This window comes from Bufo gargarizans, chromosome 3, assembly GCF_014858855.1.
Source record: "Bufo gargarizans isolate SCDJY-AF-19 chromosome 3, ASM1485885v1, whole genome shotgun sequence".
In the NCBI taxonomy this organism is placed as follows: domain Eukaryota; kingdom Metazoa; phylum Chordata; class Amphibia; order Anura; family Bufonidae; genus Bufo; species Bufo gargarizans.
In genome coordinates, this window is record NC_058082.1 from 5,900,915 (window position 1) to 5,924,977 (window position 24,063).

Here is a 24,063-nt window from a genome sequence, read left to right on the forward strand (position 1 = left end):
GGCAAAAATCCTGGCATTGTTCTCAAAAGTCCCTACAGAATCCAATTTAAATCATGAAATTGTTCTTCCCGTATTGTCTTCTGAGGATCCTTCAGCACCACATCCTCTAGATGTAAGAAGAGCGATTATTGTGTATTTAGAGAGAACAAGACTGCCCAGGTCCTCAGACGCCCTGTTTCTTCATTTTGCCAACAAGTCCTTGGGTAATAAAGCCTCAAAAGCAATAAACAATAAGAGAGTGCTATGCCTTAGAAGGGGTAGAGTCACCTCTGGAGTTAAGAGCCCATTCTACAAGATCAACAGCTGCTTCGTGGGCGGAAGTTGGTTGCGAGCCCCTGAACCAAATTTGCAAAGCTGCAGCATGGTCGTCTCGTCTCCATCCACTTGTGTTGACCATTACAGGCTTGATGTGTTGTCAGCTGAGGCTTCTGTTCTTGGCTAAAAAAAGTACTAGAAATGGCGGTGAACAGTTAGAACCCTCCCTATTTTTTTTACTATTGCTTTTGTTTCCCGTGGTTCCTGGAGTCGGTAGGCGGCACATATTACCCGCCCATGAAATGATTATTGCTCAGTAACAATACAAGTGTACTCTGTTCTGATGACTCTTTATAACTAGAGGGGGTCCGCATTGTTCTCTGCCTGTTAATGTGTCTCTTCTGTTTAACCTAGTAGAGGGGATATTAACCCATGCTGCTGCCGTAGGACTCCAGGAAATGAAAATTTCACGTAAGTAAATTCTGCCACACTTCAGTCATCGTATTCGTAACTTGAATATTGTTTAAATTTTCACAGCCAAGAAAACGGGACAGACAAATCCCACATGAGGACGGTGATTCCTGAGTCGGTTCATTATTTGGGGAGAAAGAATTCTATTCTTCTTGGAGACGGGCTGAACGTCCGCCATAGCGGCATCGGATACTGGATCGTGTAAAGGGCCATTAGATGGCACAGTGACGGGGCCTAAGCATTCAATCCCCACAACTGGCCCGTTCTGGACGGTTTCATGGTACTAACACCAGCAGTCACAGGGTTAACACTGTAAGAGCTGCAGAGTCTTCTGTGCCCGTCTGCCCAACCTGATGCCCAGAACCTGCTCGGGTCAGGCTGATCTCCATTGTATGCCCTTCTGTATGCGGTGACATCACTGGCCCGAATTCATTTAATTCCTTAAATTGCACTTTTTTGTGCCCACTTTGATGCCCATTTTTTGTATTTTATTGCTGCTTTCAACTGATTTTGGGTTGTCTCATCCTGGACAGTGGGGGCATAGTGCTAGGATATGCCCCCATTGTCTTATAGGTGCAGGTCCCAACTATATCGAGAACGGGGCCCCGAAAGTGAAGGAGGGCGCACTGCGCATGAGCAGCAGCCCTCCATTTATTTTCTATGGGGCCGGTGAGAATAGCCGAGCATGCGCGGTGCGCTCCCATTCTCTTCCATGGGGAGCCGGCTTGGCGGTGCCCGGACCGGAGTCCTCCAGCCAGCGCCTTGCGGGGCTCGGTGCTCGATATAGGTCCTAGCGATATGCCCCCATTGTCTGAGATGAGACCACCCCTTTAAGCAGGGCTCCACCCCTTTAAGCAGGGCTCACTGCAACTTCCTCTGTACATAAGGAGTCCTCAAAATCCTTCCAAAACAAACAACAAATACTCCAGCCTCGTCCCCTCAGCAGCGTCGGCACACAGGGGGTTACTGAGTGGTGGGGTAAAGGACCTGTGATGACGTCATGCCCATGTGACCAGACTTTCCTGTGGGAGGAGGAGCAACGCTGGGAAGCCTGCTGTTCCTTTCTCAGCTGCTGCAGACTATTATACCGTGTGCTGGGATATCATGAAGAGGAGGAGGAGGTGAGACACAGGTGCAATGCTCTGCAGGACTGGGGGCCAGGGAGACGGTAAGGCGCAATGCTCTGCAGGACTGGGGGCTCTGGAGACGGTGAGGTCCAATGCTCTGCAGGACTGGGGGCTCTGGAGACGGTGAGGTGCAATGCTCTGCAGGACGGGGGCTCTGGAGACAGGTGCAATGCTCTTCAGGACTGGGGGCTCTGGAGATGGTGAGGTGCAATGCTCTGCAGGACTGAGGGCTCCTGACACAGTGAGGTGCAATGCTCTGCAGAACTAGGGGCTTTGGCGATGGAGAGGTGCAATGCTCTTCAGGACTGGGGGCCCTGGAGACGGTAAGGCGCAATGCTCTGCAGGACTGGGGGCTCTGGAGACGGTGATGTGCAATGCTCTGCAGGACGGGGGCTCTGGAGACAGGTGCAATGCTCTGCAGGACTGGGGGCTCTGGAGATGGTAAGGTGCAATGCTCTGCAGGACTGAGGGCTCCTGACACAGTGAAGTGCAATGCTCTGCAGGACTGGGGGCTCCTGACACCGTAAGGTGAAATGCTCTGCAGGACTGAGAGATCCTGACAGTGAGGTGCAATGCTCTGCAGGACTGGGGCTCTGGAGATGGTGAGGTGAATGCTCTGCAGGACTGAGGGCTCCTGACACAGTGAGGTGCAATGCTCTGCAGAACTGGGGGCTCTGGCGATGGAGAGGTGCAATGCTCTGCAGGACTGGGGGGGGGCTCTGGCGATGGGGAGGTGCAATGCTCTTCAGGACTGGGGGCTCTGAAGATAGAAAAGTGTAATGCTCTGCAGGATTGGGGGCTTTGAACTGAGAGATGCAATGTTCTGCAGAACAAGTGTTTAAAGATCTGACAGGGCGTTCGGTTCAGGATCCTTCACTCCCGGAATAACGACCGCTGCATTAAAGGGGTCGTTTCAGGTTTTTAGGTTATCCCCCCTCCACAGCATAGGGCGTCGCTATCTGATTGGTGGGGGTCCGATGCTGCGACCCCCACTGATCCTAAGAAGGGGACTCTGTGCTCCGCCATCTCCAGCCCCCCAGCAATCAGACCCCCACCGATCACATCACCTGTCCTGTAGGTAGGTGAGACCCCCACCGATCCCATCACCTGTCCTGTAGGTAGATGAGACCCCCACCGATCACATCACCTGTCCTGTAGGTAGGTCAGACCCCCACGATCACATCACCTGTCCTGTAGGTAGGCGAGACCCCCACCGATCACATCACCCGTCCTGTAGGTAGGTCAGACCCCCACCGATCACATCACCTGTCCTGTAGGTAGGTGAGACCCCCCCCCCACCGATCACATCACCTGTCCTGTAGGTAGGGGAGACCCCCATCGATCACATCACCTGTCCTGTAGGTAGGGGAGACCCCCACCGATCACATCACCTGTCCTGTAGGTAGGCGAGACCCCCACCGATCACATCACCTGTCCTGGTCCTGTAGGTAGGCGAGACCCCCACCGATCCCATCACCTGTCCTGTAGGTAGGCGAGACCCCCCCACCGATCACATCACCTGTCCTGTAGGTAGGTGAGACCCCCACCGATCACATCACCTGTCCTGTAGGTAGGTGATGAGACCCCCACCGATCCCATCACCTGTCCTGTAGGTAGGGGAGACCCCCACACCGATCACATCACCTGTCCTGTAGGTAGGTGAGACCCCCACCGATCACGTCACCTGTCCTGTAGGTAGGTGAGACCCCCACCGATCACATCACCTGTCCTGTAGGTAGGGGAGACCCCCACCGATCACATCACCTGTCCTGTAGGTAGGGGAGACCCCCACCGATCACATCACCTGTCCTGTAGGTAGGTGAGACCCCCCACCGATCACATCACCCGTCCTGTAGGTAGGCGAGACCCCCACCGATCACATCACCTGTCCTGGTCCTGTAGGTAGGCGAGACCCCCACCGATCCCATCACCTGTCCTGTAGGTAGGCGAGACCCCCCCACCGATCACATCACCTGTCCTGTAGGTAGGTGAGACCCCCACCGATCACATCACCTGTCCTGTAGGTAGGTGATGAGACCCCCACCGATCCCATCACCTGTCCTGTAGGTAGGTGATGAGACCCCCACCGATCCCATCACCTGTCCTGTAGGTAGGGGAGACCCCCACACCGATCACATCACCTGTCCTGTAGGTAGGTGAGACCCCCACCGATCACGTCACCTGTCCTGTAGGTAGGTGAGACCCCCACCGATCACATCACCTGTCCTGTAGGTAGGTGAGACCCCCCACCGATCACATCACCCGTCCTGTAGGTAGGCGAGACCCCCACCGATCACATCACCTGTCCTGTAGGTAGGCGAGACCCCCACCGATCACATCACCTGTCCTGTAGGTAGCTGAGACCCCCACCGATCACATCAGCTGTCCTGTAGGTAGGTGAGACCCACACCGATCACATCACCTGTCCTGTAGGTAGGTGAGACCCCCACCGATCACATCACCTGTCCTGTAGGTAGGTGAGACCCCCACCGATCACATCACCTGTCCTGTAGGTAGGTGAGACCCCCACCGATCACATCACCTGTCCTGTAGGTAGGTGAGACCCCACCGATCACATCACCTGTCCTGTAGGTAGGTGAGACCCCACCGATCACATCACCTGTCCTGTAGGTAGGCGAGACCCCCACCGATCACATCACCTGTCCTGTAGGTAGGTGAGACCCCCACCGATCACATCACCTGTCCTGTAGGTAGGCGAGACCCCCACCGATCACATCACCTGTCCTGTAGGTAGGCGAGACCCCCACCGATCACATCACCTGTCCTGTAGGTAGCTGAGACCCCCACCGATCACATCACCTGTACTGTAGGTAGGTCAGACCCCCACCGATCACATCACCCGTCCTGTAGGTAGGCCAGACCCCCCCACCGATCACATCACCTGTCCTGTAGGTAGGTGATGAGACCCCCACCGATCACATCACCTGTCCTGTAGGTAGCTGAGACCCCCACCGATCACATCACCTGTCCTGTAGGTAGCTGAGACCCCCACCGATCACATCACCTGTCCTGTAGGTAGGTGAGACCCCCACCGATCCCATCACCTGTCCTGTAGGTAGGTGAGACCCCCACCGATCACATCACCTGTCCTGTAGGTAGGTGAGACCCCCACCGATCACATCACCTGTCCTGTAGGTAGGTGAGACCCCCACCGATCACATCACCTGTCCTGTAGGTAGGTGAGACCCCCACCGATCACATCACTTGTCCTGTAGGTAGGTGAGACCCCCACCGATCACATCACCTGTCCTGTAGGTAGGTGAGACCCCCACAGATCACATCACCTGTCCTGTAGGTAGGTGAGACCCCCACCGATCACATCACTTGTCCTGTAGGTAGGTGAGACCCCCACCGATCACATCACCTGTCCTGTAGGTAGGTGAGACCCCCACAGATCACATCACCTGTCCTGTAGGTAGGTGAGACCCCCACCGATCACATCACTTGTCCTGTAGGTAGGTGAGACCCCCACCGATCACATCACCTGTCCTGTAGGTAGGTGAGACCCCCACAGATCACATCACCTGTCCTGTAGGTAGGTGAGACCCCCACCGATCACATCACTTGTCCTGTAGGTAGGTGAGACCCCCACCGATCACATCACCTGTCCTGTAGGTAGGTGAGACCCCCACAGATCACATCACCTGTCCTGTAGGTAGGTTGTCACCCCTTTAATCACAGATTTATGTACAATATGAGGAGGTTAGGGTTTAGTAAGCTCCATGTCAGACACTTATGTTAACCCCTTAAAGCGGCTCTGCCACCAGGATCAACCCTGATGAGCGGACATACTGCCTGGAGGGGCTGATCCTGCTGATTCATGCGATACCGTTATGAGCATCCGTTCTGCACATTTTGCATCCGTTTCCGCCATTTCCGCCTGAGATCCGTTATTCTACATGCAGGACTTTTTTTCTGACTAAAGTAACTAATCTTTGACGGAAATGGCTGAAACGAGAGCCAAACGTGCAGAGCGGATGCACCGATCCGTCTTATCACAGGATACGATGTGAGCCTAATGCAGGCTGCCCACCACTGGCAGGGGACTGCGGCCTCATGGGGTAGTAGTACGTAAACTCCATGAGCCGTAGGGACCTCGTGACATCGTAGGATCACCGGCCATTAGAAACCTCCATCCCAAACTCACTCATGGTAAAAAATTTGGGGGGGTGGGGGGGGGGGGTACTATATCTCCCCCCAAATCCTGACCTAGGCCTCTCAGCCTTGTAAGCCAGTACTAGAAACATAGAATGTGTCGGCAGATAAGCACCATTAGGCCCATCTAGTCTGCCCCATATACTGAGTACTAGGGATAGCCCCGGCCCTATCTTATATAAAGGATGGCCGATCCCATGCATGCTTAAAGGGATTCTGTCACCAAGTTTTAGGCTATAGAGCTGCGGACATGCACGTCTAGATCGCCGCTAGCATGTCCGCAATGTACCGGTCCTATAGGGCTGTGTGCTTTTATTTTCTTTAAAAAAGGATTTTAGAGATATGTAAATTAGTCTGGTAGGTGCCCAAGGGGCTGTACGAACCTTCCTGGTGCCCAGCCACGCCCGCCTGTGATGGAGCCCAGCACCACCTATGTCCTCCGAATCTCCTCCTTTCATCAACGATAGATAGCCGTAATCTCGCGATGCGCAGTTCTTTCCCTGAGGCTGATGCCAGCACAGGGAAGGAACACTATACCGGCACTGCGCATGCGCGAGATTACGGCAATCTATCAGTGATGAAAGGAGGAGATTCGGAGGACATGGGTGGTGCTGGGCTCCTTCACAGGCGGGCACGGCTGGGCACCAGGAAGGTTAGTACAGCCCCTTGGTCACCTTACAAGACTCATTTACATATCTCTAAAATCCTTTTTTAAAGAAAATAAAGGCACACAGCCCTATAGGACCGGTATATTGCGGACATGCTAGCGGCGATCTAGCCGTGCATGTCCGCAGCTCTATAGCCCAAAACTTGGTGACAGAATCCCTTTAAACTCCTTCACTGTATTTGCAGCTCCTTCTCTGCATTGATGAGGGGGCAATCACCCCCGAAACAGCTGTCTGCAGATGAGATGCTGGCTTAGTTATTATCCAAGTCATGTCTCAAGGCCTATTTAAAGGGTCAAACATTGACTTGTAGGATAGCTGCCTTGCATCTGGTGGCATCAGAGGCGGAGCTTGTTAAGAGCTCATTTGCATCCCGTCTGTCCTTTCATGGTAGGCAGCCTGATTACACTTAGTTATTATCATTTGTATATTATACTACTAATCTTTATGGCCAGAGCACATGGCGTGTAGATATTACCCTTCTGCCACATCCCTCTGCTGCTTCCAACCCCACATGACTTTTGTGGCTTCACAGCTCATGGAGCTTGGACACGACCCTCAGCAGTAGAACGTCTTAGACCTGCCTCTTCCTCTCCTCCTCCATGTCACAGGCCGTCTGTGGGGAGGAGGTAAAGACAGAAGCAACAGGAAGCATGAGGATCAGAAGTGAGCAGAGGTGGCCATGAGAAGACACTGATTCTGGACGTTCTTCACTGTTGGAGGTGAGGGGCTCGTGGAGCTGCTGCTTGTCTGTGTTCTTTACAGGCGGCAACTTCAGAGGAATATTGTTTTTATGCTTCTGACTTTCTTATAATGGTCGGAGTCCCAGAGACTTTGTTTTCCTCCTCAGACCCCCTGCCACCTTCTCTAATCCTCCTACAGAAACCTTTGCAGATAGAGTCTCTCAGCCATCTTATCTAATATGACCACACAGTGCCTTTAGCTGCTTTCTTCCCCCTCCTCGGTCCACATAGCTCCGTCATCTTTTGTCTTCTTCTGTCCTCCTAGCAGAGCTCCTGCTGCTTTGTGTCCCTCCCTGTCCCATAGCTCTCGCACAGGGTACCTGCCACCATGCACAAAGCTCATGCCACCTACTTAGTGTGTTTCTCCCCCCTGCACCCCCACATAGATCCGTCCGCTTTGTCCTGTCCTCTGCCCCATACAGAGCCCCCACTCACTTGCCCCATTCCTTCTCATCACTTACAGCAACAGTTTGGCTTCTTTTTCTGGTAGGAAAAACTCAATTAAACCTACTATATTTTTGTATTTTTAAGGAGAAGCCTCAAAAACTGTAAGACTGAACATTTAGGAGGGCTTTATTCTTATTTATCTTCTGAATTACCGTGTGAATGATTGACATTCTTCCGTTGTGAGGCTTGTGATCCAGTGTAGACCCCTCACTATTGTTGTGAAAAGTCTCACCTTTCTTTGGATGTAGTAGACAACGAGCGTCTTTATTTATACATTTTGGGGATGAAGCTTTGCATTTTTCTCAGTGGTGACAAGTTTAATGTTTGTTATTCACAGATTGTATGCTCCTTTAGTATCAGTGAAGTATCTGAGGTGAGATGATGGTCTACTGAGGAGCATTCAAGTCCAGAGTCTTCTCTTTTTTCTCGTCTTTTTGTTGGTGCATGTCCGTCATATGGGACTGAGAACAAAAAATTGGAAAGTAAAAAAGTGCTTGTGAGGGGTCACATCCGACTCTGGAGTGTGTACCCCTCGTTCTTCCTGCAGGCAAGTAAGGAGAAGAGACCCTAAGGACCGTGTTGAGGTCTCTGAAAATTCTTCAGTGTCTTCAGTGTTCACCTTCTCTTGTGTCTTTTTGTAAATATGTTTTACTTCTTATATTACAACTTTATGTCTGCTCTAAAGTATTCATAGCGTTTCCTATAGCGTCTGACTCCCAGAGAACAGTGGGCGCTCTTCACACACTAATCCAGTGAACTTTGTGGAGGAGTTTAAAGATCCACCAGATTTATCACAGGGGCTCAGGCCGGATGATAAATTTGGTACATGACTAGAGACTTTTGTCTAACTTCATTCCACCACTTGGTTTGCTTACTTTACCATGGAGAATAAAAAGATCGGGCCTGTTGAAATCCAACTGCCTAACTCTGCACTACTCTGACATCGGGTGTTGGGGGAGAATCAGGAGTCTCCGTATACAGGAACTAGTCGGCTGGTCGGATGACATACTGTATATGTCATGTGCATAAGAGGACCTTTCACTACTCTACAAACGAAAAACTAACTATACCTGTGGGCAGAGCGGCGCCCAGGGGTCCCCCTGCACTTACTAGTAAGTCTGGGCGCCGCTCCGTTCGCCCGGTATAGGCTCCGGTGCCTGCGCTCCCTCTGACTGTTTTCTTGTAGGAGGCGTGTCCCTTGCTGCACTGCTGGCCAATCGCAGCGCACAGCTCATAGCCAGGCTCGGAGCTGTGTGCTGCGATTGGCCAGTGCTGCAGCAAGGGACACGCCTCCTACAAGAAAACAGTCAGAGAAGCGCAGACACCGGAGCCTATACCGGGCGAACGGAGCGGCGCCCAGACTTACTAGTAAGTGCAGGGGGACCCCTGGGCGCCGCTCTGCCCACAGGTATAGTTAGTTTTTCGTTTGTAGAGTAGTGAAAGGTCCTCTTTAACGTTATATTTACTTTATTACAGGAGTCGGTGACTAAATAGCATATTATGATCATCAATATATGTCCCCTCCATTGTATGCTCGGAGTAGTAGTTCTTTATAATCAGTGACTCTATGCTTCATGTGAGATCTTCTTCTTAATGGGATTTTTATCCTCAATCCTTCTGTTTTTCCCTCAGGTTCCTTTAGTACAGGACTGACAGATAAAGTCTTCTTTGTAAGATGATGGTCTGTTCCGTCAATGACCGACCAAGGATGGAGAAGGACAGAAGCCACATGCCTGCAGAGATATTAGACCTCGCCCTAGAGATCATCTCCTTGATAACTGGAGAGGTGAGAGTCTCACATGACATCACTCTTATCTCTAGTAATAAACCAGGTAAATGTCTGGAAAGGTGGAGACTTCTTAGAATCTCTGTAGTGATCGGTGTCTCCTCATACACAGGATTACACAGTAGTGAAGAAGTTGTCTGATGAGTTTGTGACACCCCGTGCTTCAGGAGGACGGAGCAGGACCCAGAGCCCTATCACCGAGCCTCCACCTCATTCACTGATACATGAGCAGAAGATCCTAGAACTTACCAACAGGATCACTGACCTGCTCACCGGAGAGGTGAGCGCTGCTGGGAATGCTAGGACATTGTACAATAACGCCAAGGGAGGGATCTGGTAATGACTGTATCATTGTGTTGTCAGGTTCCTATAAGGTGTCAGGATGTCGTTGTCTATTTCTCCATGGAGGAGTGGGAGTATTTAGAAGGACATAAGGATCTGTACAAGGACGTCATGATGGAGAATCATCAGCCCCTCGCATCACCAGGTAAGATGAGATCTTCTTGATTATAGAGAACACACCAGGTTTGGGGGTCACCTAGACTCACCCGTCATCTGATTATCACATATAGACAATGTATTCAGTCACTGTGTGTATTTTCTATAGATGAATCCAGTCAGGGAAGTCCACCAGAGAGATGTCCCAGTCCTCTGTATTCCCAGGACTGTCCAGAGGAGAAGCAGAATGTCCCACTGGATCATCAGGACGTCATGATGGAGAATCACCAGCCTCTGACGTCACTGGGTAAGAAGAAATCTTCCTTATTGTAGAGAAGAGACCAGGTTTAGGGGTCACCTAGAGTCACCCCTCATCTGATCATAACATATAGAAAATAGGGGCCAAAATTATTTGTGTGACTTTTCCCCACTCAAAAGTGGGAGTGGGGAGGAATGGGACGAGTCGGTATCCCCGTCTCATTTATAATTTTCTACGCCTGTTTTAGGCATAGAAAGTTTAGGCCAGCAAGAAAGCTGTCTTACATTTAGACCGACGGTGGATGTGCCAAAGTAATGTAGAGACCAACACCTCTAAATAACTTCAGCGGATCCACCGCCAGCACACAGGGTTATTAAAACCAGCGTCTAAAACGCTGTTCTTAATAAATGACCCCCAATGTATTTACTACTCTAACACCGTGTTTCCTAAGACATATATGAAGATACAAATCTTGGTCAAGTGTAGAATCCAACCACAAATTTTCCACATGGTCTGTCACAACAGTAAAACAGACAAATCACCAGGTCCAGATGGCACTGACATTTGTAGGAGTCCCCGATCTCACCTCTCCACCACCATTACTGATTTACATATTTTTTTTCCTATAACGATCAGTGGTGGAAGGGGAGCTGGGACCTCTTGAATATTAGGACTGTGTAATTGGACACTGGCGCTAGAGCTATTCAATACACGACTGCAGCAAAATGAAAGTCAGTGACCCAGCATTTTTCTAAGAAGATCTGTCATTAGTGTACACTGTCCAGTAGCAAAAACAAATTTCCTTTATGGTGTACAGTATTTAAGGACTGGCACAGGGCAAGTGTGGTGCCAATATTCACAAAGTAAGTCTGGAAGCTGTAGGCCTGGAATCTGAACGGTATGATGGGGAAATAATTAAAGGTCGTTGTGTATCTGGACTTTTCAAAGGCGTTTAATGCAGTGCGACATAAAGGTTGGTACATAATATGAGAATGCAAGGACTTGGGGAAAACGTGTGCATTAGAGATGATCGAATCAATTTGTCTCATCGAGCAGAGTTCTACACCTGCAATGGGGTGTCCCCAAAGCTGAAAATGCTCCCCCTGACGGGGAAGCTGGAGCTGTGAGTGGAGAAATAGCAAATGAAGCTCAGTATGACTAAATTTAAGGTCATGTACTTGGGCCAAAGAAATTAACTTTACACGTTAGCTTTAAAAAGTAAAACACTGGGTAAAACTACCAATCAAAAAGATTTGGAGATATGACAGGACTGTAACCCCCAGGCAGCTGCTGCCAAGGCAAATAAATGCAATGTTCATGAGATGCATCGTTTTAGATAGAAGACCATGACATATTTTTGTGAAGGCAGTATTAGTAGACTACAGACTGTAGGTGGCTACGCAGCTGGTGAGCTGAGCTTGAATGTGGTGTTCATAAAGTTTGGGAATATGGAAGAAATCTGGAGAAAGAGTATGATTTCTCTTTTTGGCACCCATAACATGATTGATTCATGAGACATACGGACATCATAGATAAGAGTTCTTCACATGGGACCCCTCTGTATCAGTTGGCATGGAAAGCCCTTTTGTAAACGCTCCACCCATTCCAGTAGACTCAAGCCATCTATATATTACATCGATTTATCCTCAATGGTCGCCGTGAAGGATTGACATCTGGAGGGTTGTGACTTTCCTTACCAATTTCCACAGTTTTCTGGAGCTGTTGGGCATAGCTCCAATATACAAGGGTTTGTCTCTCATGGCACAAACTCGTTAATTCTTGGAAGAGTCCTGCTTCTGAGAACTTGGATTTCCCAAATTAGCTCTTTATTGAGACAGGTCAATGTGTTAAACAGGATCTGGTGACTGCTTTATCAATGTTAATCAATCATTATTTTATTAGCTCTATTTGTGTGTTATTGATGCTGCTTATTATACTTTTTTGAGTAACTACGAGCAGAGAACCTCTCATCTTGACTGTATTTTAATGTAATTCTAATTATAAGTATTTTATACACCGGAACGATAAAATATCAATTTTTTTTTTTTTTGTTTCTTTTCTAGGTGAAGACAGTACGAGAGACTCCCATGAACATCTCCCGTTACTTCCCTGTAATGAAGTAGAAGGTATTCCATCACAGAAAGTGGGCACAATTTTTCCATGCTCAGAACCTGGGAAACAATTCAACCAGGAATCTAATATTTCCATACATGAGCAAATTCACCAAGATGAAAGAAGATTTTCATGTTCTGAATGTGAGATTTTTTTTTCTACAAAAGCAGATCTTGAAAGACATCAAAGACTTCACACGGGGAAGAAGCCATATACATGCCCTAAATGTGATAAGGGTTTTAATTGTAGTTCACTTCTTAAGGCACATCTAAGAATTCACACAGGGGAGAAGCCATATATATGTCCTGAATGTGATGAGGGTTTTATTAATAAATCAGATTTTAAAGGACATCTAAAAGTTCACATAGGAGAGAGGCCATTCTCTTGCTCAGAATGTTGGAAATGTTTTATTATGAAATCACATGTTAGGGCTCATCTAAGAATTCACACAGGGGAGAAGCCATATACATGTCCTGAATGTGAGAAGTGTTTTACAACTCAGTCAGATCTTGCTAGACATCAAAGAAGTCACACTGGGGAGAAGAAACATTTATGCTTGGAATGTGGAAAATGGTTTAATCATGAAGAATATCTTGTGAAACATCTAAGAAGTTACACAGGGGAAAAGCGATTTTCATGTCCTGAATGTAGGAAATGTTTTCGTATGAAATCACATCTTACGGATCATCTAAGAATTCACACAGGGGAGAGGCCATTCTCTTGCTCAGAATGCTGGAAATGTTTTAGTACGAAATCACATCTTAGGGCTCATCTAAGAATTCACACAGGGGAGAAGCCATTTTCTTGTCCTGAATGTAAGAAATGTTTTACAACTCAATCAGAGCTTACTAGACATCAGAGAAGTCACACAGGGGAGAAGCTATATTCGTGCCCTGAATGTGGGAAACGTTTTACAACTCAATCGCATCTTACTAGACATCAGAGAAGCCACACTGGGGAGAAGAAAAATGTATGTGTGGAATGTGGAAAATGCTTTAGCCGTAAAGATTCTCTTGATAAACATCAGAGAAGTCACACAGAGGAGAAGCTATTTTCGTGTCCTGAATGTGGGAAATGTTTTACAACTCAATCAGAGCTTACTAGACATCAGAGGATCCACACAGGGGAGAAGCTATATTCGTGTCCTGAATGTGGGAAATGTTTTAGTAAGAAATCTAATCTTACAAGTCATCTACAAATTCACACAAGGAAGTAAATATTGAGAGGCATCAGAGTGTTCCTACAAGAGAGAAAGCATTTTCAGGTTCAGATTGTAGGAAATGTTTATCTGGAAATCAGGCTTTATAGAAGTCACACAGAGGAGAAGCCTTTTTAATGATCAGATTGTAGGAATGTGGTGGGTGTGGATCTCCATTGTAGGACCTGCTGCTTCAGGATGTCTTCTAACATTAAAACCTAAATTCCTGGCTACAATACAGAAAACCATTACTGCTTAACACACAGAGATCCTGGACAAGGTCCCAGTGATGGTTACTGTCTGCTAATGGCTGGAATCATCATCGATAACTGTCCCTGGAACTGAAAACTCCAATATGAGGAACATCAAGGGTTAATTTTACTGCAATAAGAATTGTTTTCCTCAGTAAAATATTGCTGCATTTATATAAGGAACATCAGTATCCATAACTATGTGACCCCTGTTATCAAATATGATTATCGGCGATTACTGCAACCTGATTCACTTTCATGGAACTGTAGTCTTCTCTTCTCGGCAGAACTGCTTTACTTCAGACACTGTTGTAGGTCTTCCTACTTAAACTTTTAATTTCAGATTGGGAAGAGACTAGGAACAAAACTCTAGAACCTTTTTACACGTCCATTTTACCATGGCCCTGGAACACAACGAATCCAAAGTGAGGATCATGTGTGGAATTGTAATGGGACATTCTCCCACAAATGGCTGACCTGACAAAATGGGAGTGTGGACAACAATATTTATTAGAATTCCAGTCAATGAAATTGATTTTCTATGTGAGGTCAGTGTGTGTGACTCCTCAATAAGGAAGTCACTGAAGTCAAGTGGACTTCATTGTCTAGTATCAAAGACTGGGTAAAATCCAGGTTATTCTAAAGAGGAACTCTATGCCAACACAGGATCCATTGGGTCTGGACTAAAGGAAATCCATCCAGTAGAGATGATGTAGTAGGAACTTAGATGAGCCGCACATGCATTAAACTCTGAAATTCGAAATGTTGGTGTTTGGTTGTGATATTGCTGAAAAAGGTGGTGCCATTGGGGGAGAAATGTGGGACAACAGTCTGATATAGCTTTAATAGATGTAAGAGTTGACCAATAAAAAAAATCTTAAAAAACTTCTGTTCATTGACTGCATAGTGCATGCACAGAAGAGAATCCGTCCAGGGACAGCACATAAAGTGGTGATGGGTAATTCATACCACCACTGTCTTCTTGCAGAGGAGTGCAGGTATCATATAGTCCATAGATGGGAACCCAAGGACCTACTGCTGCATCCCTTGTGTAAGATATGATGTTTGTCACACAACATTTAGAATATGTTGCCATCAGTGGGAGTGGAACCACTGTGTCAACCAACAGGCTTGACTTGGGGCTAAACCTATGGGTGTTACCCTAGCAATCCCCTGGATTCCAAGGATCTGGACTTCGCTGCAGGGAAGCCTCTGGGCAACTACCTCATGGAGTAGGACTGGTGTCGTTGACAGCTGACCTACAGGGGTTAGAGACACCAGTACAGAGCACCGAGGGGTCAGACAAAACATGTAGTCAGTTATAGGACAAGGGCAGGCAAAGTACATGCAGATCCGTGAAACAGGTCCGAGGTCAGGGCTGGCAGTAGAGGGTCGTAAACAGGTAGAGGTCGGTACAGGCAGACAACAGGAACTAACACCTTAGCTAGCAAGCTAGGAACCTTCAAGCCAAGGAGAATGTTAACCTTTTCTGCAAAAATAGTTGAGGTTAAATGAAGAGACACCAGATGAGTAGAGTGGCACCTACGTCCACCCAAAATAGTAGGACAAAGGCGGACATGGGCTGCCAGCATAACAGAATAAAAGCAGCTGTGAAATATTTTCACAAACTGGTCAACCCCTTTAATCATTTCTCATTTTGCTTAAATTAAAGCGTTCCTCATGACTACAAAATGAATTACTTCCTTTAAGGATAGGCCATTAATATCAGATTAGTGGGTAAGGGGGCAGGTGACTCTCGATACCCCTGCTGTTCAGTGTCCCCAGGTATTGCTCTGTAGTTTTGGTAATGGCTGGTGTTCTAGCTCAGTCCCGTTCACTTTACTATAACACCAGACAATCACCATTATTACAAGTACAGAACTAAGGGCGCGGTCTTAGTGCTCATGTACACGACCATGATTGGCCCGTGTGTCGCCCTCATCTCCTTGTGCCAACCGCGCCTCCCCGATCCAAACTGACTGCATCCTAGTGATATCTGAGAGTTTGTAACCGATCACGCGGGGCTATTGCACTGTACTCTTATGATGTGAGTACACAGAAATAGCCCCGCAATCAGACTGTCATAGATTACCAGTATGAAACAGTCAGTTTGGGTCAGGAGAGCCTCGGTCGGCACAGGATATGTGGCCGACGAAACCATGTTTCCTGCACCGATCATGGTTGTGTGCATGAGCTCTAGTAGGAGATCATTTTCCACCTCTGATCATGGACCCTTTAGATTCCTCAAAATATTTGAAGACTTGAGAGCCTGGGAGTAATTATCCCTGGAAGTAAGTGCTCAGTGTAACATGGAGCTGCGATCATGAAACATACAAACCCCAGGAGCCGGAACACTACTACTGTGGCCTTACCTCGTGGACTGATCACTATTCATTCTTCAGAATTTTGTCTCCTAAGATGGTTTGTGAAATCCGTCCTATCCGATACACAGAAAAGAGTGTCTGTATCCCTGATGCAGGTTCCTTCTGTTTTGGTCGGAGAGGCTCACAATGTTGCATTTTCTTCTCTATAATGATCGTCCAGCTATCTTCAGATGGCATCGGGTTTTATATATCAATAGTGATGATACATGGGAAATGTAGTTACAAAAACAGAGAGGTCAGAAGAGGTGACAGCTGCTCTTTACTGTGCTGTCACCAAAATGCTGTTTTTCTGTCCATTATGAAATTCTCATTCTTTATATTCTCTACTACAGGGCTTTATTTATTCTGCCAGTTACAAAATGGCTACTAAAAAAAAAGTTTGAGGTTCTCCATCTTTGCTGAACCCTCTCAGAATATATGATTTAGCAGATGACTGATCCATTATGTGACCTGCCGAGCTGCCCTAAATCTGCAGCTGAAGCCTAGACTCATTCACTTCAAAGTTAGGCCGTATTCACACATTAGGGATTTCCATCAGTGATTGTGAGCCCAAACCGGGAGTGGAGATACACAGAGATCAGGTATAATGGAAAGATCTCCACCTGTTCAGTGCTTAGACCCGCACTTGGTTTTGGCTGACAATAACTTAAGGAACATTTACTGCGTGAATTGAATAAGCACTAAAAGTTACAAAAATGGCACAAAGAAACGCTAAAAAAGAAAATGGTTTACCTTATTGCTCACTAGGGAATACACACATTCCACCTCCAGGAGCTTTGAGGACATCCCATTCTAAACCCATAGGCATTAATATGGAGTTGCTCCTTCCCCTTGGCTCTTCAGGGAAGGCTTTTTACAAGATTTCAGAGACTGTCTGTGGAAAGGTTTTGCCCATTCATCCAGAAGAGCATTTGTGAGGTCAGACAATGTTGGACACTGAGAAGGTCTGGCTTGCAGTCTTCATTCTAGTTCAGCCCAAAGGTGTTGAGGTCAGGACTGTGTGCGGCTGGTCAAGTTCTTCCGCATCTAACTCACCTAGCCATGCCTTTATGGAGCTTGCTGTGTGCGCTGGGGCACAGTCACAGAGGAACAGAAAAGAGTGTTCCCCGACCTGTTGCCACAAAGTTGAAAGCATACACTTGTCCAAAAATGTCTTGGCCTTGTTATGCATTAAGATTTCCCTTCACTGGAAGAGTTGAGGTCGACCTCTTAAAAACCAAAAAAAAAAAAAACAGCATTATCCCTTCTCCACCAAACTATACAGCTGGCCCAATGGAGTCAGGAAAGTAACGTTCTGTCATTATCCAGAATCCATTAGATTGGCAGAAAGAGAAGCATGATTTGTCATTCCACAGAAGACATGTCCACTGCTCCAGAGTCCAGGGATGGCATGCTTTACACCACTTCTTCCAAAGCTGGCCATTGTGCTTGGTGATGTAAGGCTAGTTTCACACTCGCACTATGCATCCAGCAGGACGTTCTGGAACAGCAGTCATTGTTTGTAATGACCGGCGTCGGGAAAAGGGAAGGCCCTGCCCAAGGGAGAGGGAAAGGTGGTGACCCCTATCTCACCTTGAGGCTGGCACCTGACTGCCCTGACATCCCTAGATGGGTTCCTCACCCGTACGCCGATCACGTGCCTAAACCCTGGCTTTCCCTAAGATGAGCCCTAGATAGTGATCGCTAGTCCGCACCACTGACACTAAGAGGAAAACACCAAAGAGAGGACAGACAATACAGACAAACACATACACCCAGGTGGGCGACCACAGCAGACCACAAAGGCCCAACAGGGATCCGGAGGGAAACGTTCTGGACCAACAACCAGAGAACGCAGCAACACAGCTCCAGTGGATCAGTATAGAAGTCCAGGCAGGAAGCTCTATATCTGGCAACCAGAGAAGTGAGAGAGGGGAATATAAGGAGGTTGGGAGTGCTGGACAAGGAACAGCTGAGGAGAAAGAGCTACGGATCCCTGAGTGAGCCAAAAGGGTTGCAAAGCAAACCCAGAAAGCTACCATAAGGAAACAGCCCTATCTTACTACATAGAGCGCGCAGCCAACCGCTGCGACTTCCTGACCCCGGGTATAACTGAGTCAGGCGTGGTTCTTGACACCCTCGTGACATTGTTAGAATGGGAGGATGAAGGAACACAAAGGACTTCCTTTTGATAAGTTGGCCCTGACAAGCCACCACCTGCAACCACCTCTGGATTCCTATTGAAGAATTTTCTCCCTGTCCAATATCGCAGAGGACCTGCTCCAGGATGTCAGGTTGTAGTTATGAAAAATCTTTAAATGAGCTTTCACCCAGGGAACTGTGTCTATCACTCACATCATCAGGCCCAAGGTTGGTATGATAGATCTGACCATGATGTCGTAAACCTGGAAAAGATGGAGGACAGACTATCTCAGGACAATCCTGAGATTGCAAATCCTTTCTGGAAATCACAATCTTTTTGAGAAACCGTATAGTAGTTGGATCAAGAATTGCTTTCCTCCATCCGAGGTCCTGGAGGAACTGTTACTGCCACATGTTGCCTGGTCTCTACCACAATCAGATACTCATCTAATGTACAAATAGTTTCTCCTGAAGTCTTAAGCTGGGCATATACATTAGACAGAAGTTGGTTGAAGGTTGAACAAGCAATCATCTGGAGAACGTTCATTTCATACACACTTCAGTCCATGCTGGTTGTTACGGTTGTTCTATAAGTTCGATGAAATTGGGCGATGGATGGAAGATATTCTTTCAAAGAAAGATCTTTTTTTCACGAACAAACTCCAACTTTCCAATTATCGGTGGAAAACAATAAACACCGCCGATGTCTTTTCAACAACAATGGTCATCTGTATCAAGCCTACGTCTCCAAAACGCCTCCCAGGTTAGCCACAACTGTTGTCTATTCCCACCACTAATGGGGTTGTTAACTCTTTCAATGTGAAAGAAGGTGAAATAATTACGTTGGCCATCACACATGTCCAAAAAGTGTTAGGAAACGCCTGAGGCACTAGCTTGGTTCTTGTTCATGGAGCTGCTGTGTTCAGCAATGTGGAACACGTAGGACCTCGTCTGTATTTTATGGATTTTGATGTTCTGTAATAAAGCCAAGAATTTTTTAGAAGATGATTCCTTTCTCTTCCTTATATTTGTATAATCGTACCCACCGGCTTCAGAGGCATGGCTCCCGCAGCTTCACTGAGCGGCTACTCCTAGTGCCTACCCCTGGTGCTTGGAGCATCACTTACCTGTGATTGGATGCTTTTCTGACATCACTAACAAGTGTCTCCTGAGACATCATAAGTGGTCACCGTGCCACGGGGGAGTACGGTGTGACAGGCTTAGCTCTCCGCGCCGCAGGGGAGTACGGTGTGACAGATTTAGCTCTCCGCGCCGCGGGGGAGTACGGTGTGACAGGCTTAGCACTCCGCGCCGCGGGGGAGTACGGTGTGACAGGCTTAGCTCTCCGCGCCGCGGGGGAGTACGGTGTGACAGGCTTAGCTCTCCGCGCCGCGGGGGAGTACGGTGTGACAGGCTTAGCTCTCCGCGCCGCGGGGGAGTACGGTGTGACAGGCTTAGCTCTCCGCGCCGCGGGGGAGTACGGTGTGACAGGCTTAGCTCTCCGCGCCGCGGGGGAGTACGGTGTGACAGGCTTAGCTCTCCGCGCCGCGGAGGAGTACGGTGTGACAGGCTTAGCTCTCCGCGCCGCGGGGGAGTACGGTGTGACAGGCTTAGCTCTCCGCGCCGCGGGGGAGTACGGTGTGACAGGCTTAGCTCTCCGCGCCGCGGGGGAGTACGGTGTGACAGGCTTAGCTCTCCGCGCCGCGGGGGAGTACGGTGTGACAGGCTTAGCTCTCCGCGCTGCGGGGGAGTACGGTGTGACAGGCTTAGCTCTCCACGCCGCGGGGGAGTACGGTGTGACAGACTTAGCTTTCCGCGCCGCGGGGGAGTACGGTGTGACAGGCTTAGCCCCCCGCGCCGCGGGGGAGTACGGTGTGACAGGCTTAGCTCTCCGCGCCGCGGGGGAGTACGGTGTGACAGGCTTAGCTCTCCGCGCTGCCCCCTGCTGCAAGTTTACACAATCCAGTTCATTGCCGTCAGCGACTCCCGCCTCTATCTGCACATGAATCGGATCCTCTCCCCAGGGGTGCAACTACAGAAGGCTGAGCCCCACAGGAAATTTTTGAATATTGCCCCCTTCCGGGCAACTTCCTCACAACCTCCCTCTCGCCGCTAATGAAAACGGCCCACACCTGCCAAAAATAACCCCACCCACTCAATAGTTATGCCTAATTAGTGCTCCCAAACATTAGTGCTCCCCCTTAATGCCCCTACACAGTAGTGCTCCACATTAATACCCCTGCACAGCAGTGTCCCCCCTTAATGCTCCACACAGTAGTGCTCCCCCTTAATGCTCCACACAGTAGTGCTCCCCCTTACTGCCCCCACACAGTAGTGTTCCCCCTTACTGCCCTCACACAGCAGTGTTCCCCCTTACTGCCCTCACACAGTAGTGCTCCCCCTTACTGCCCTCACAGTAGTGCTCCCCCTTACTGCCCTCACACAGTAGTGTTCTCCCTTACTGCCCTCACACAGTAGTGTTCCCCCTTACTGCCCTCACACAGTAGTGTTCCCCCTTACTGCCCTCACACAGTAGTGTTCCCCCTTACTGCCCTCACACAGTAGTGTTCCCCCTTACTGCCCTCACACAGTAGTGTTCCCCCTTACTGCCCTCACACAGCAGTGCTCCCCCTTACTGCCCTCACACAGTAGTGTTCCCCCTTACTGCCCTCACACAGTAGTGTCCCCCCTTACTGCCCTCACACAGTAGTGCTCCCCCTTACTGCCCTCACACAGCAGTGCTCCCCCTTACTGCCCTCACACAGCAGTGTTCCCCCTTACTGCCCTCACACAGTAGTGTTCCCCCTTACTGCCCTCACACAGTAGTGTTCCCCCTTACTTCCCTCACCCAGTAGTGTTCCCCTTACTGCCCTCACACAGTAGTGCTCCCCCTTACTGCCCTCACACAGCAGTGCTCCCCCTTACTGCCCTCACACAGCAGTGTTCCCCCTTACTGCCCTCACACAGTAGTGTTCCCCCTTACTGCCCTCACACAGTAGTGTTCCCCCTTACTGCCCTCACCCAGTAGTGTTCCCCCTTACTGCCCTCACACAGTAGTGTTCCCCCTTACTGCCCTCACACAGTAGTGTTCCCCCTTACTGCCCTCACACAGTAGTGTTCCCCCTTACTGCCCTCACACAGTAGTGCTCCCCCTTACTGCCCTCACACAGCAGTGCTCCCCCTTACTGCCCTCACACAGCAGTGTTCCCCCTTACTGCCCTCACACAGCAGTGCTCCCCCTTACTGCCCTCACACAGTAGTGCTCCCCCTTACTGCCCTCACACAGTAGTGCTCCCCCTTACTGCCCTCACACAGCAGTGCTCCCCCTTACTGCCCTCACACAGTAGTGTTCCCCCTTATTGCCCTCACACAGTAGTGCTCCCCCTTACTGCCCTCACACAGTAGTGTTCCCCCTTACTGCCCTCACACAGTAGTGTTCCCCCTTACTGCCCTCACACAGTAGTGCTCCCCCTTACTTCCCTCACACAGCAGTGCTCCCCCTTACTGCCCTCACACAGTAGTGTTCTCCCTTACTGCCCTCACACAGTAGTGTTCCCCCTTACTGCCCTCACCCAGTAGTGTTCTCCCTTACTGCCCTCACACAGCAGTGCTCCCCCTTACTGCCCTCACACAGCAGTGTCCCCCTTACTGCCCTCACACAGTAGTGTTCCCCCTTACTGCCCTCACCCAGTAGTGTTCTCCCTTACTGCCCTCACACAGCAGTGCTCCCCCTTACTGCCCTCACACAGCAGTGTCCCCCTTACTGCCCTCACACAGCAGTGCTCCCCCTTACTGCCTCACACAGCAGTGTCCCCCTTACTGCCCTCACACAGTAGTGTCCCCCTTACTGCCCTCACACAGTAGTGTCCCCCTTACTGCCCTCACACAGTAGTGTTCCCCCTTACTGCCCTCACACAGTAGTGTTCCCCCTTACTGCCCTCACACAGTAGTGTCCCCCTTACTCCCCTCACACAGCAGTGTTCCCCCTTACTGCCCTCACACAGTAGTGTTCCCCCTTACTGCCCTCACACAGTAGTGCTCCCCCTTACTGCCCTCACACAGCAGTGTTCCCCCTTACTGCCCTCACACAGTAGTGGTCCCCCTTACTGCCCTCACACAGCAGTGTTCCCCCTTACTGCCCTGACAGAGTAGTGTTCCCCCTTACTTCCCTCACACAGTAGTGCTCCCCCTTACTGCCCTCACACAGCAGTGCTCCCCCTTACTGCCCTCACACAGTAGTGTTCCCCCTTACTGCCCTCACACAGCAGTGTTCCCCCTTACTGCCCTCACACTGTAGTGTTCCCCCTTACTGCCCTGACACGGTAGTGTTCCCCCTTACTGCCCTCACACAGTAGTGTTCCCCCTTACTGCCCTCACACAGTAGTGTCCCCCTTACTGCCCTCACACAGCAGTGCTCCCCCTTACTGCCCTCACACAGTAGTGTTCCCCCTTACTGCCCTCACACAGTAGTGTTCCCCCTTACTGCCCTCACACAGCAGTGCTCCCCCTTACTGCCCTCACACAGTAGTGTTCTCCCTTACTGCCCTCACACAGCAGTGCTCCCCCTTACTGCCCTCACACAGTAGTGTTCTCCCTTACTGCCCTCACACAGTAGTGTTCCCCCTTACTGCCCTCACACAGTAGTGTTCTCCCTTACTGCCCTCACACAGTAGTGCTCCCCCTTACTGCCCTCACACAGCAGTGTTCCCCCTTACTGCCCTCACACAGTAGTGTTCCCCCTTACTGCCCTCACACAGTAGTGTTCCCCCTGACTCCATAGCTGAAGGACCTTTGATGACATCATAGTCATGTGATTTTTTGAGCAGTGGAGGCAGGACCTGTGATGAGGTCACCGTCATGTGACCGGTGCAGAAAGAGGCAGCGCTCAGTAGTGGAGACCTGAGATGCCATGGAATGAATGTGAGTGCCAGAGAAATGCTGGGAGATGTGGTTCTCCCCATTATACCTACTCTCTGCTTAGTGGGAGGGAAATATGTTATTTAATTGGGACTGTATGTTAGAGGGGCTGAAGGGAGGGGTGTCAGTTACATAGGACTGTATGTTAGAGGGGCTGAAGGGATGGGAGGGGTGTCAGTTACATAGGACTGTATGTTATAGAAGATTGGAGGGAGATGTTATTTATATGGGACTATGTGTTGGAGGGGGGTAAAGGAGGGGATTTAAGTTATAGGACTATATTATAGAGAACTGTAAGGAAAATAAGTTATTTACATGGGACTGGAGGGAGAGGACTGGTGTTATTTACATGGGACTGCATGGTATAGAAGACTGAAGGGAGAGGGGTGAAGTTATTTACATGGGACTGCATGGTATAGAAGACTGTAAAGAAGATAGGTTATTTACATGGGACTGTATCATATAGAAGACTGGTGGGAGACGACTGGGGTTATTTACATGGGACTGCATGCTATAGAAGACTGGAGGGAGAGGACGGGCATTATAATTTATGGTGGCACTACAGAGATGATTGTAACTCCGGGGGGTACGGCAGGAGGTATTATAATTACAGGGGGCGCTGCAGGGAACATTATAAATACTGTGGGCAGTGGTGGGGGGCATTACTACTACTGAGGGCTCTATAGAAGTGCCCTATAGGGAGGCCTTACTAG

At 49.2% G+C, this 24,063-nt stretch overlaps 1 protein-coding gene across 5 annotated transcripts in view; it reads left to right on the plus strand.

Moving 5' to 3' along the window:
* Positions 1-1,656: 1,656 nt before the first annotated feature.
* Positions 1,657-24,063, plus strand: part of LOC122932112 (gastrula zinc finger protein XlCGF57.1-like) — a 43,200-nt gene continuing 20,793 nt past the window's right edge. The window contains exons 1-7 of one of the 5 annotated variants that reach the window (XM_044286339.1): positions 1,657-1,847; positions 7,230-7,416; positions 9,517-9,670; positions 9,783-9,950; positions 10,034-10,157; positions 10,278-10,415; positions 12,431-14,785. In XM_044286339.1, coding sequence (XP_044142274.1) covers positions 9,560-9,670; positions 9,783-9,950; positions 10,034-10,157; positions 10,278-10,415; positions 12,431-13,695 — 1,806 coding nt within the window. In that variant the 5' untranslated portion in view covers positions 1,657-1,847; positions 7,230-7,416; positions 9,517-9,559 and the 3' untranslated portion in view covers positions 13,696-14,785. The other 4 variants (XM_044286340.1, XM_044286341.1, XM_044286345.1 and 1 more) reach the window with 4 other exon arrangements.